The 14,571-nt window shown below is 46.0% G+C and overlaps 1 protein-coding gene across 1 annotated transcript in view; it reads left to right on the plus strand.

The window, feature by feature from the left end:
- ZNF445 (zinc finger protein 445) overlaps positions 1–10,186 on the plus strand; it is a 28,360-nt gene extending 18,174 nt beyond the window's left edge. Inside the window, 6 exon segments of the mRNA XM_017876317.1 lie at positions 2,474–2,642; positions 2,994–3,088; positions 3,377–3,503; positions 4,325–4,435; positions 5,174–6,283; positions 6,286–10,186. Of these exon segments, the coding sequence (XP_017731806.1) occupies positions 2,474–2,642; positions 2,994–3,088; positions 3,377–3,503; positions 4,325–4,435; positions 5,174–6,283; positions 6,286–7,337 (2,664 nt within the window). The 3' untranslated portion in view covers positions 7,338–10,186.
- The last annotated feature ends 4,385 nt before the right edge of the window (positions 10,187–14,571 follow it).

Consider the following 14,571-nt stretch of genomic DNA (forward strand, 5'->3'; position numbering starts at 1 on the left):
GATGGACGTGAGTGCTGAGGGGCAGTGCTGGGCTGAGAAACAAGAAGACCTTGATTTTAGACTTCATTCCACAACCTCAACATCTGTGGCCACATAGTTGTACCTTTCAGAGCCTCTCTTCGTTAAGAAGAAAATGCAGAAATGGTCTAATCATGAGAATTTGTTCAGTAAGTATTCAAGTGCTTATCATATACCTGGCCCTGGCAGAGTTGGGAGTCCTAGGCCTGGCAGTTGAGTGGCAGCCGATCAGTTCAAGTGCTTTCTTCCTGTCCTTCTGCTGCACACAGGGGAGCTGATGCTTCCTGTATTGTTTCAGTTTTTGAAAAAGCATTTATCAGTTTTTTAAGGCTTCTTTAAAATTTTATTTATATAAAAATACAGGCCAGGTGCAGTGACTAATGCCTGTAGTGCTAGCACTTTGGGAGGCCAAGGCAGGCGGATCACTTGAGGTCGGGAGTTCGAGACCAGCCTGGCCAACATGGTGAAACTCCATTTCTACTAAAAGTGCAGAAATTAGCCAGGTGTGGTGGTATGCACCTATAATCCCAGTTACTCAGGAGGCTGAGGCAGGAGAATTGCTTGAACCTGGAAGGTGGAGGCTGCAGTGAGCTGAGATTGCACCAGTGCAGTCTAGGCTGGGCAACAGAAAGACACTCCGTCTCAAAAAAAAAAAAATATATATATATATACACACACACACACACACACACACACACAGACACATTCATACGTATACATATATATATGATTCTGCACACATAATTCATTTATAAATGAAAGTTGTGGCTGGGCATGATGGCTCACGCCTGTAATCCCAGCACTTTGGGAGGCTGAGGTGGGTAGATCACGAGGTCAAGAGATCAAGACCATCCTGACCAACATGGTGAAAACCCATCTGTACTAAAAATAACAAAAATTAGCTGGGCGTAGTGGTGTGCGCCTGTAGTCCCAGCTACTTGGGAGGCTGAGGCAGGAGAGTTGCTTGAACCTGGGAGGCGGAGGTTGCAGTGAGCCGAGATCATGCCACTGCACTCCAGCCTGATGAAAGACTACATCTGAAAAAAAAAGAAAAAAAGATTTCTGAAACAAATTTGACGTACTTGTCCCTGAAACTTTATTATAAAAATTAAATCAAGTAAGACATCAGGACATTGGATCTACCAGCAGTAAATGGTAATAAACACAGGGTAAAACTGTTAGAAAATATTTTTGCACCACATGGGGTACTATTTTAAAGAATTTAAAAGAGCATTTGTTATTTTTACCAAAACAATGAAATGTTCAAAAGGACCTGATTAATAATTTATAAAAGGAAATAAGGTACACAGTAGTTACAAAATCGTGGCTTGGTTATATTCAGCTCATTTACAGCTAGATGTAATTTAAAAAACCCATGAAAACATTGCCACATGAGCAGAAAGCTGGTTGAAAGGTACTTAGAAGACAGTGGGGGCTGGGAGAAAGCCTCCCAAATTTGCAAAATGAAGAGAAATGCTTTAAGATACATGTAAAGTCACAGAATCGTTCTGTGGTTCAGCAAAATTATCACAGTGTGAAAAACCAGGGCCCGAGAAAGTTTGTCCTTCAACTCGTTTTGCTGTGCTTCCATATATTTTTTAATTCTCCCTTTATTAGAAGAATAAAAAATGGGAGATAAATTATTGTGATCAATTCATCATCTTTAGTGTGTATCTCTGTATCAGATGATTAATGGCCTCAGGCTAAGGTTTGTCCATATCGTTATAGAGAGTGTCTCAGTCACAGGACCAGAAAATCTCAAATTGTAGTTTCCTGTACTCACCTTTATATGAGGGACAGCCTTGCCTCAGAGACCAGAGTTATTTGAAGTCTCAGGGCAAACGCTTCCTCTTTGTTGGTCTCTACTTAGATGGACACTGCCATTTTTTACACTGGAGACTTTTTCTTCTGTGGTTCCATGGCTGACTCTCATGATTAGCATTGCCTCTTTATTATTCAAAGCAAGTTTACAGCTTGGGAGGTAGCCTGCTTCTTTGAGTTCACTTTGTACATCAGTGCCTAGAGGAGCACTTGACAGGAGATATTACTTGACTATATCTTCACTGTGAACCATTGTGAGTTTAATTCTGAAGAACTAGTTCCTTCTCTCTCATTTCCAAGTTATAGGCCTGGGGTGGGAGCTGAGGGATAATGGGAAGGTGGCACTGTGTCATATGAGGCCCAACAAGAGTGCTGTACTGACTTAACATGTGCTTCCTTGTGTTGAGCTGGCGTCTCTCTCTACTTGGACTCTCCCAGGGCCCTCATTAAAGCCCAAGGAGGCTGAGGTGGTTGGAGGTACCTCCCTGGGTGTTCTTCTTGCCTGGAAGTAATAAAGGACCTGGCTTACCTATCCCTTGGCCTTTGTCCTTTAGAGATTGGTCATGTGGTCTCTTCTCTGAGTTTGCTTTCTGATTCCCAGAAAGATCCTCTCACAACATTTTCTTCTTGCCAGGACCCGGGCCCTGCCCAGAGCCCAGATGTGCATTGGATGGGTACAGGAGCCCTGCGATCTGCACAGATATGGTCCCTTGCTTCACCTCTCAGGAGCAGCTCTGCTCTGGGGGACCACCTGGAGCCTCCCTATGAAATAGAAGCACGTGACTTCCTGGCTGGGCAATCCGGTACTTGCTGCCTGGCCTTAAGACCCCAGCCTTATGCCACACTTCTTGCATTTCCTGTAGTGTTGTCTTTTCACATCTGTCCTCTCATGGGAAACTCTTTCTGTCCTGGCCCTTAGCTCTCTGTCCTCTCCATCCATTCTATAACCCATATGTGGCTTGCTCCTCTCCCATTACACCCCCTGTCCCACTACCCCTTTCCTGGCCCCAGTAGACTGAGGACATGTGAGATAGGTATTTAACAGCATTCTGTACCTGCTCATGGGTCCAGGAGTCCTCTACTGGGGGGAAGAGTGGGCTTCTCAGTGGGCTGTCCAGAGCTGAGTCACTCTCTCATGGCTTTTTCTCCTTCAGATATTCCTGCTGCCCAGATGCCTGCCCTTTTCCAGAGAGAGGGGTGCCCAGGAGACCAGGTAATACCACCCAAGTCCCTGACAGCCCAGCTTCAGGTGAGCCACAGGACATTTGGTCCTTCATGATGTCCCCACGTCACTGCCTAATGGGTTAGTGCAGCTCCCCCATCCTGGGTTTCTCTGTCTAGTAACCTCACATCCAAAGACCCGTGTTCCAGAGACCAGATTATCCCCCTCAAACCCAGAGGTCTTCTGCTGGGTGATGGTCTTCCCTTTCACCTTTGCCAGGTCCATCCTGCATTCACAAAGAGCCAGTTGATTCCCCTTCTCTCCCCTTCAAAGCTGGGAGCTGTGGACCAGCTCTAGGGCACAGTGTTTTTTCAGGAGACTATGACTTTCAAGGATGTGGAGGTGACCTTCTCCCAGGACGAGTGGGGGTGGCTGGACTCTGCTCAGAGAAACCTGTACAGGGATGTGATGCTGGAGAATTATAGGAACATGGCTTTCCTGGGTAAGTAATCGATATCCTCATGCTTCTATCTATCTTTATTTCTGCCTTCTTGGGTTGTTTTGTGCTGTTGCATAGAAAGGGACCTGACCTAGTTTTAGATCCTGGCTCTGTAACTGCTAACCAGATCACTTAATCTAGCACCTTGGTAGCCTCTTTTGAAAAATGGGGAGAATAATGCCTGCCATTCTGGATTATTGTAAAGATTAAGGGTGGCTGGGTGTGGTAGCTCACACCTGTAATCCCAGCACTTTGGGAGGCCCAGGTGGGAAGATTGCTTGAGCTCAGGAGTTTGAGACCAGTCTGGGCAACATAGTGAAACTCCGTCTCTACAAAAAATACAAAAATACAAGCATGTGGTACGTACGCCTGTAATGCCAGCTACTTGGGAAGCCGAGGCTGGAGAATTGCTTGAGCGCAGAAGGACGAGGCTGCAGTGAGCCAAGATCGTGCCACTGCACTCCAGCCCGGGTAACAGAGTAAGACCCTGTTTCAAAACAAATAAAAACAACGGATTAAAGGTAATATGTTTTAAGTTCCTAGTCCATTTAGACATTCAAAAAATGTTGGCTGATGTAACCAATTAAGTAGACATGTGAGTCTCACCTCTGGAAAATTCTAGTAATCCTTTTGGGGGCAACTTCTGTCAGTCTCTCTTATCTCTGCCCAGGGCTCTTTGAAATGACTGGGCCTCCTTCGCTTCTGCTGCTGCCTACCTTCCTGGCCTTTCCCACCTTCCCACCAGGACTTCAGGCCCAGAGGTCCTGAAGAGTAGTTCTGTGTCATCCATCTCTCTTCTCATCCCATTCCTTTCTCTTCTGCAGTGGGACCATTCACCAAACCTGCTCTGATCTCCTGGTTGGAAGCAAGGGAGCCATGGGGCCTGAACTTGCAGGCAGCTCAGCCTAAGGGGAATGCAGGTGTTGCCCCTACAGGTGAGTTCCAGAGAACCTGCCAGGTCCTGCTCCTCCTGCTTTTACTTTTCTCTTTCTTAAGGTCAGTTATAGAAGGAAGATCTTTAACAGTGTTGGTAAGGGTGCTTGGGCCACTGGGTCTCTTTCATCCTGGCTGGCCTCTGAGAGGTCATTCACTTCCAGCCATGTCTATTCTCCTGTCCCCCTTCCCCAGCAGCCCTCTCAATAATAGTTCTTGCCTGCTGGAGGCCTTCACTGTTCCTGCCTTTCACTCACTGATGCTCCTCCTCACTCATGGCCTGCACTCTTGCTGAATCTCCTGTACTCACCCCTTTCTGCTCTTAGGTGTCCTCATCCCACTCCTGTTCTTTCTTTTCTTGGTCCTTATTTCTGTAATAGACTGATCTCCAGCTTTTTCAGCCAAGTGCTTCTTGGAGCCCCACCCCTTGGCTTTTGGGTACCTTTCTATAATGCCATGATTCTTCTCCCACTCTGGCTATTTAATACTTTCTTCTTAATCCTTTTTATTTCCCTGCTGGATGTGATGTCTACATATCTCTAGCTACCCTGCCCATCTTGCTTTTCTCCTCCCTTCCCTGTAATCTGGGATAATCTTTCATGTTTTGCCTTATGCCTTTTATAAAGGTATTGGCAGTCAGGCAAAAGCCTCACCACCCAGACATTTTATTGCCCTTTGGTGCTTTCTGCAGTTCCAAGTATGGGAAAAGAGTACATTCTCTTGTGTTTTATTTTTGTCAGGAGATGACCTCCAGATTGAAACAAACAAATTCATCTTAGATCAGGAACCTTTGGAAGAAGCAGAAACCTTAGCTGTGTCATCAGGATGTCCTGCGACAAGTGTTTCTGAGGGAATTGGGCTCAGAGAATCTTTTCAACAGAAGAGCAGGCAAAAGGATCAATGTGAAAACCCCATACAAGTAACAGTTAAAAAAGAAGAGACCAATTTCAGTCACAGGACAGGAAAAGACTCTGAAGTATCAGGAAGTAATAGTCTTGACTTAAAACATGTTACATATTTGAGAGTTTCTGGAAGAAAGGAATCCCTTAAACATGGCTGTGGCAAACACTTCAGAATGAGTTCACACCACTATGACTACAAGAAATATGGGAAGGGGCTCAGACACATGATTGGCGGCTTCAGCCTACATCAGAGAATTCATACTGGACTGAAAGGGAATAAAAAGGACGTATGTGGAAAAGACTTCAGCCTTAGCTCTCATCACCAGCACGGGCAGAGTCTTCACACGGTGGGAGTGTCATTTAAGTGCAGTGACTGTGGAAGGACTTTCAGTCATAGCTCCCATCTTGCATATCATCAGAGACTTCACACTCAAGAGAAAGCATTTAAATGTAGGGTGTGTGGGAAAGCCTTCCGGTGGAGTTCCAACTGCGCGCGGCATGAGAAAATTCACACTGGAGTGAAGCCCTATAAATGCGATTTATGTGAGAAAGCTTTCCGACGTCTGTCAGCCTACCGTCTGCACCGAGAAACCCATGCTAAGAAGAAATTTCTTGAATTGAATCAGTATAGGGCAGCTCTCACCTACGGTTCAGGGTTTGATCATCATTTGGGAGACCAAAGTGGGGAGAAACTCTTTGACTGCAGCCAGTGCAGGAAATCCTTCCACTGTAAGTCATATGTTCTTGAACATCAAAGGATTCACACCCAGGAGAAGCCCTATAAATGTACCAAATGCAGGAAAACTTTTAGGTGGAGATCAAACTTTACTCGTCATATGAGGTTGCATGAGGAGGAAAAATTCTACAAACAAGATGAATGTCATGAGGGCTTCAGGCAGTCTCCTGACTGCAGTCAGCCCCAGGGTGCCCCCGCTGTGGAGAAAACGTTTTGTGTCAGCAGTGTGGGAAAACTTTTACTAGAAAGAAAACTCTCGTTGACCACCAGAGAATTCACACAGGTGAGAAACCATACCAGTGTAGCGATTGTGGGAAGGACTTTGCCTATAGGTCAGCCTTTATTGTTCATAAGAAGAAGCATGCCATGAAAAGAAAACCTGAGGGCGGGGCATCTTTTAGTCAGGACAGAGTGTTCCAGGTTCCTCAGAGCAGTCACTCCAGGGAGGAGCCCTACAAATGCAGCCAGTGTGGCAAGGCCTTCCGCAATCACTCCTTCCTCCTCATCCATCAGAGAGTTCACACTGGAGAGAAGCCGTATAAGTGTAGGGAGTGTGGGAAAGCCTTCAGATGGAGTTCTAATCTCTACCGACATCAGAGGATTCACTCTCTTCAAAAACAGTATGATTGCCGTGAAAGTGAAAAGACTCCAAATGTGGAGCCGAAAATCCTCACTGGTGAGAAACGTTTTTGGTGTCAAGAATGTGGGAAAACCTTTACACGTAAAAGAACCCTTTTAGATCATAAGGGAATACACAGTGGAGAGAAGCGCTATAAATGTAATCTGTGTGGGAAATCTTACGATAGAAACTATCGCCTTGTTAACCATCAGAGGATCCACTCTACAGAGAGACCTTTCAAATGTCAGTGGTGTGGGAAAGAGTTCATTGGGAGACATACCCTTTCCAGTCACCAGAGGAAACACACCAGAGCAGCACAGGCTGAACGTAGCCCACCTGCGCGGTCTTCCTCTCAGGACACAAAGTTGAGATTACAGAAGCTAAAACCAAGTGAGAAGATGTCCCTCGAAGATTGCAAAGAAGCTTGCAACCAGAGCTCCAGGCTCACTGGACTCCAGGACATAACCGTTGGGAAAAAGTGCCACAAATGCAGCATATGTGGGAAAACTTTCAACAAGAGTTCACAACTCATTAGCCACAAGAGATTTCATACTCGAGAGAGGCCGTTCAAATGCACCAAGTGTGGGAAGACCTTCAGGTGGTCTTCGAACCTGGCTCGGCATATGAAAAACCATATTAGAGATTAGCCTGGGACCTGACAGTGACAGTGGGGGTGGGTTCTCAGTCCCCTGCTGGAGAACCCTTAATCATAGGCAGTGTGGAGAAACCTTCACAAAGGGCCCAGCCCTTTCTATTTTGGAAGCTAGTGACAGAATCCCAAGGATGTAAAAGCTCGGGGAGTCCCCAGTCTGCCTGCTGGGATGTGACGCTGGGAAGCTCAGCAGCATGTTCTTTGGAGCCCTTCTGGAGACTTGGGCCTCTAGGAGTGGCCTTTGCACCATAGCCTGCAGCTTGCCCGGTCAGGTCTCCTTCCACAACTCTGAGGAGAGGGATGACTGCCCTTTACAGTTGGACAAAATATCTGTGGCATCATGAGCTGTGGCTGCTGGAAAGGGGCCAGTGGGATCCTAGATTTATCTTCAAGTTTGGCCTGTGGCCATGCCTATTCTGTTGACTTTAAAAGCAGCAGCATCAAGAATGCTTTGTCTTCCCAAATGCCCCCTGGGGAGTTCTGGCTGGGGCTTCAGTCTTCTTGGCTGGCTTTTGGATATCTGCTAGGGGGTTAGAGAGGTCTCAGCGGCAGGTGGAGGAGAGCAGGATGCTGGACTCAAGCGCTTGGCTTGTGGAGCTCTACTAGTACCCTGTTGCCATCCCCATCCCACAGGCCTACATAGGCGGCAGCATCCATCTGTTTAACAGAAATGTGCTGAGCACTCCCATACACCAGACACTGGTTTGTTTGCCAGAGACCTAGCAGGGACCAGAACAGATGAAAATCCTGCCATCTTGGATCTTTACAGATGACAAACAAATGGGATATGCAGTATTCTGGATGGTGATGTGTGTAGTGGACAAAGTGGATCAGAGAAGAGTGAGAGGGAGTGCTGGATTGGGAGATCAATTGTGATTTTAGATAGTCTGGTCAGGGAGGGCCTCAACTGAGAAAGTGAAATTTGAGCAAAGACCTGAAGGAGGCCAGGGAGGTAGCAGGTAACTCTCTAGGGAGAGTTGCAGGCAGAGGAGATTGGGTCTTGTCTGGTGTCCTCAGGATAGCAAGGAAGCCCCTGGGGTGGAGTGCAGGGAGCCAGCTGGAAGGGGAGGAGAGGGGCCAGGGAGGCCATAGGCCAGGCCATGTGAGCATCATGGGTCATTATGGGGGCTTGAGCTGCCTTGGAGGCAGGGAGCTTTTGGACAGTTTTGAGTTGAGGAGTGATGTGGTTTGAATCTGAATTATATTTTATAAGGGTTAACCACAGATGCCAGGACTCAGTAAAATGGAATGGGTGAAAGGCTTCTCATGTGGTTACCCTTGCTGCCAGTTCCCGTAGATCAGACTCCTCCCCACTCCGTTTATGAATTTTCTATAGGATCCTCGGCCTCAGCAGATGTAAATGCTTACCATTGTTGTATTCACGTCTCTAGCCCCTGCATACTGCAGGCCCCTTTCACCTTCACATACCTTTCTCACCTTCACATACCCCTCTCACCTTCACATACACCTCTCCATGTATGAGATCTGGTGCTAGCAATCAGATTCAACCCGAAGAAACAAGTGCATGTGCCTGCCGCTCTCAGGAGAAAAGGCGGCCTGTTCTGGAAGGAGCTCCTTCACTGGCCTACCCACTTGTGTTGAAGCAAAAAGCAAGAATCAATTACTTAAAGGCAAAGGAGTGCTATTGCTAAAGCCTGTGAGCAATCATTGCTTCTGATTATTGAAGAGGTCAGATTGTAAATGAAAGGATAAAATGTCTTAATAGTAGAGCAGTGTCCCCGACTGTAGGGGCCCATTCACGGAGCTGGTCATTTCTTGAAATGAGAAGAAACCAACCTGGAAGATGTCTTTTTCAGTACAGTATGGAATAATCTTATCTGCTGTGGATTGCCATGAGCAGGTGAAAATGAAGGCTCTGATATTGTGTGGTGGTGTCACAGGATGGTGGGGGCGGGACAGAAGTCTCCTGTTGGTGTTCTGATGCCTGTTCAGCTTTGTCCTCAGGAAGGTTTGGTCATCTTGGTTCCACCATCTCTTGCCTTCCTACGGCAGCAGCTGTTCATGGCAGTGAAGATGTCCCTTCACTGTCCCAAAAATGGCACTAGAAGTGGCTGGGCAGGGACCAGAGTCATAGGAAGGGTCTTGGAGTCATCAGATCTGGGTTCCAGGCATGGTGTGCCTTTTCTTGGCAGCAATGATCTTGAGCAAGTCAGTGAACCTCTGCATCGATTTCCTTATGTGTGAAGTTAGAGTGCTTTGCTGTGCTACCTGACTCCTGAGATTGGTGAAAGAGGGCTTGGTTTACCAAGGCTCTCCATCAGCTGGTTGACCTCTAGGACCAGGGCCTTCTCAGAGGTGCAGCTCCCTTGTCAGTTGGTGTTATAACCTTGGAAATGTCCCTTTCTGATCACATTTTTAGCACCCCTTCCCCCCCCATCTCTGCTCCCTTTCCCGCAGGACATCTTGTAAAGTTCCCGCCCCAGTATGGGGATATTTTTACTTTTTTTTTTTGAAACAGTGTCCAGGATGGAGTGCAGTGGCAGGATCACAGCTCACTGCAGCCTTGACCTCCCAGGCTCGGGTCCCACCTGAGCCTCCCCAGTAGCTGGGACTACAGGTGCGTGCCACCATGCCAGCTAATTTTTTGTATTTTTTTGTAGAGACAAAAGTTTTATTATTTTTTTTTTCCTCTGTTGCTCAGGCTGGTCTCAAACTCCTGGGCTCAAGCAATCCATCCACCTCTGCCTCCCAAAGTGCTGGGATTACAGGCATGAGCTACTGTGCCTGACCTGTCATTTTTATAGAATGAAATGTGCTTATTTTTAAACATTCTAATCAAGTTTTAAAATGTGCAAAGAATGAAGTGAAAACAGATTTTTTTTTTTTTTTTTTTTTTTTTTTTGAGACGGAATCTCGCTCTGTCGCCCAAGCTGGAGTGCAGTGGCGGGATCTTGGCTCACTGCAAGCTCCGCCTCCTGGGTTCACACCCTTCTCCTGCCTTAGCCTCCTCAGTAGCTGGGACTATAAGCGCCCGCCACCACACACGGCTAATTTTTTGTATTTTTAGTAGAGACGGGGTTTCACTGTGTTAGTCAGGATGATCTTGATCTCCAGGATGGTCTCAATCTCCTGACGTCATGATCCACCCGCCTCGGCCTCCCAAAATGCTGGGATTACAGGTGTGAGCCACCGTGCCTGGCCAAAAAACAGAAATTACTTTATCCTGAAGTAAGCTCCACCTGAGATTGGGATTATGCTGATCCCGTTTGTCCAGTAACCTGAGTTTTCAAATAATTTTAGTTCTATAAGTACTATAATTATATAAATATTGATAAATTCAGATTAGCTGAAAGGAAAAAAAGTAGAAGCCTGACTGGTGCTAACTACAAAAGATTTTGGCAGAATCAGTGTTGGATTTGGCTTTCTTGTCCCTTCCCCACCCCATCCCCCCAGAGTGTTCTACCTTGTGCTGCCTCCCTTCACCTAGAGTGCCACACCCCTGTCTGTGCCAGTTCAGCTCTTCATTCTTCAAGGCCTGACCTTGTCTGATCCTTGTGCCTCTAAACCCCTGGCCCCACCTCTCTTGGTGCCTGTGCCAGGTGTTGTGTTTTTGGTTATGCCCATCACCATAGCCAGACCAAGCACTCTGGAAGCCAGGGTTGGGTGCTTATTTGTTTGCCATGCACAAAAGATCTTGCACAAAATTACCTCTGTTAAGGAGTCTGGAACTGAAGTTGGTTTGGCTAAGTCAGGGTTGGGGTTTTTTTTAAGGGGCTGTGGGGTGAAATGTTGACTGGAAGCCACCCACAAACACACACCTGCTGGTTAGGAACCCGGCTGTGGGTGGTTCTGAGCTGTTGGGCTTCAGTTGACAGTTTCTGATTGCCCTAAGCACCGGGTCTCATCTTACATCTCATCCTGGCCTGGAGAACATTCAGGTTCCTTCCAACCGTACCCACCTTTCCCCCACTCCCTTGGAGGAACTGAAGTTGGGGTTGAGGAGTGCCAGATGGCGGGAGTGGGTATTTGAAGGTCTTTCTGTCACCTGTTCAGTGTGGTCTGCCCCACCCCTGCTGACCAAGAGTGTCCGAAATGTGAAATAATACCATCTCACACTCATCAAGCTGGCACATTTTTGAAAACCCAAGTGTGGGTAAGTGTGTGGAACAACGATAATTCATACTGCTTTAGGAGTGGAAATTGTGAGAAATACTATGCCAGGCAATTTGCAAAATCTTGGAAGGTTGTGTGCACTTACCCACCCAGCAACTCTACTCCTGGATGCATCCTAGAGAAGTGCCATGTGAACAGAGAAATGAGTTTAAGACTTCACTGAAGTATTGTTTAGGTAGCAAGATTGGGAAAAGCCTGCATTTCATCAGCAGAAGAGTGGATAAATAAATGGGTTGTTTTTGGTCCTTGGAAAGTGAATATGAAAGAGTTACATCTCAACACAGATAGATGAAAAATTATGCTGAGAAAGTTGGTGAAGCTACATACAAGGTACTGTTTGTGTAAAGTTAAGCATACTGTGTATCTGTGGGCACGTTACTTCAACTTGTTTTTCACCTTTTCTATAAAATGGGATCGTAGTGGCAATCTCACAGGGTGATTGTGGGTGGGGGGTGGTCAATGAAGTAATGCATGTAAAATGCTTAGAATAGTGTCTAGCATGTAAGCATTGTGGACATATAGAAAGTGTTATTGTTTTGCACAGTAATCTATTTTCTGTGGATTCAAATAATATGAAATGAAATCATGTATTGGAATGATGTGTGCAAGTCACCATTCTGCCTTCCTAAGGCAGGAGACCTAATGGATTTGGGGAGGGTACATGGGGGCTTCAGTTGTGTTTTCTCTCTCTCTCTCTTTCTTTTCTTTCTTTCTTTCTTTCTTTCTTTCTTTCTTTCTTTCTTTCTTTCTAAAAATTTATGCAGAGGCATCAAAATGTTAAGATATTAACAGGATAGTGTGGTGGGTTCTTTTTCACTGTTTGCTTAAAGTGTTTCAAAGTAAAAATATTTCTTAAGCATGGTCTCTGACATCTTATGATTTTATAGAAATCCCTGCCGGGTACATGATGTTACTTAGAGTGAGCCACCTAATCTTTCAAGGCTTCTATTTCCTCACCTGCAAAAATTGGGAGTGTCAGAGGCGTTTGAACCAGAGTGACTCCATTTTGAATAGGGACTGGGTAAAATACGGCTGAGACGCACTGGGCTGCATTCCCAGGAGGTTAGGCATTCCAAGTCGTGATGAGATAGGAGGTCAGCACAAGATACAGTCATAAAGACCTTGCCAGTAAAACAGCATGTGGTAAAGAAGCCGGTGAAAACCAAGATGGCAATGAAAGTGACTTCTGGTTGTCCTCACTGCTGTAATTATACTGTAATTATAATGTATTAGCATGCTAACAGATGTTCCCACCAGTACCATGACAGTTTACAAATGCCATGGCAGGCCTGGCGCAGTGGCTCAAGCCTGTAATCCCAGCACTTTAGGAGGCCAAGGAGGGCAGATCATGAGGTCAGGAGATAGAGACCAGCCTGGCCAACATGGTGAAACCCTGTCACTACTGAAAAATACAAAAATTAGCTGGGCGTGGTGGCACACGCCTGTAATCCCAGCTACTCAGGAGGCTGAAGCAGGAAAATCTCTTGAACCTGGAAGTCGGAGGTTGCAGTGAGCCGAGATGGTACCACTGCACTCCAGCCTGGGTGACAGAGCAAGACTCTGTCTCAAAGAAAAAAATGCCATGGCAACATCAGGAAGTTACCCTATGTGGTCTAAAAAGGAAAGGAACCCTCAGTTGTGGTAATTGCTCATACCTTTCCCAGAAAACTTATGAATAATATACCCCTTGTTTAGCATATAATCAATAAATAACCATAAAAATAGGCAACCAGCAGCCCTTGGGGCTACTCTGCCTATGGAGTAGCCATTCTTTATTTCTTTACTTTCTTAATATTAACTACTTTGACTTTGTGAACTCGCCCGAATTCTTTTCTTGAGCAAGGTCCAAGAACTCTCTCTTGGGGACTGGATCACAACCGCTTTCTGGTAACAGAAGCAATACAAATGGCTGTTAGTAAAGGAATGCTTAAGTAACTCTAGTACCATCTATGATGGAATACCAGGCCACAGTTTTTTTGAAAATGAGAACGTTCTCTAATATACTGACACACAATCACCAAAACATGCACTTTATAGGAAATTATAAGCTCTTCCTTGCCTAAATCTCCTTAATTTTGCTTAATAAGTAACAAGTGAAGCCAGAAGCTATAAACTCATAATTTTAATGAAGAAATGGGATCCGGAGAATGGAGATGCTTTTCAGTCATTCTGCTTTATTAGATGAGGAAAAGGAGAGTAAATAATTGTATGCCAGCTACCACGCCTTTTAAAGTTAGTGCTAACCCTACTAAGAACAGCAAGGAGATTTTTTATCAGCCAGGTTTTAGTTGCCAGAAACTACACCAGTTATTTTAGCAGAGAACTTATAAAGAAGTGTATATATTTAAGTAGCTAAAAAGGCAAGAAGAAAATGGCAAGGTGTCTTGGAGGTAGCAACTGCTAAGCAGGCGCCACCCCAGGACTGGGGGAGCTGGAATAGAGTCTCCCCATGTTTGATGTTTCTCTGCTAACAGCTTTCAAGCTCTTCCCCCTTAATTTGCCCGGATCTGGACAAGCTGATAAGAAAGCCCAGGCACTTCCTCTTTGCGCCAGAGGGGAAGTTCAAACTGTGCAAACCCTGTCACAAATGCACCGAGCTTTCATAACCATGATAAAAACCAGAGCCACTTGCCCCTCCTTTCACTGAAGCCCAACTGACTGGCGTGGGTGCCCTCTTTGCTTTCCTTAGAAAGCCTCATGTGAATAGTAAACGTTTTCGTAATCTCTTGGTGTCTGCAGTGTCATCAGTTTCAACATCCTAACCAGTTTTGAGTGATGGTAGTTTGTTGGTCCCACCTCATATGGAGCTAAGTGCAAAGCAGGAACAAAGAGACTTAGCTAGAATTGTTGAAAGGTAGGAGATTGTAAGAGGGGCCTTGTGGAGCTGAACTCAGATCTATGGAGGAGGGGTGGACTGCTGTGCTGACATAGTGTCTGTGCTCAGGGAGGGGTTCTGTGGCCTTTGGATCCATGCTTCTGTGGAGAGGTCCCAGCTACTAATGCCGGGGCAGGGAGTAGAAGGGAGGGTCACAATGAAACTTCGAATGTTAGTTAACCACCTTTTGCCTGAAGAACATGTAATGGCCTTCCCTGAG

The sequence above is a fragment of the Rhinopithecus bieti genome, unplaced genomic scaffold (assembly GCF_001698545.2).
Source record: "Rhinopithecus bieti isolate Rb0 unplaced genomic scaffold, ASM169854v2 scaffold_9581, whole genome shotgun sequence".
Lineage (NCBI taxonomy): Eukaryota > Metazoa > Chordata > Mammalia > Primates > Cercopithecidae > Rhinopithecus > Rhinopithecus bieti.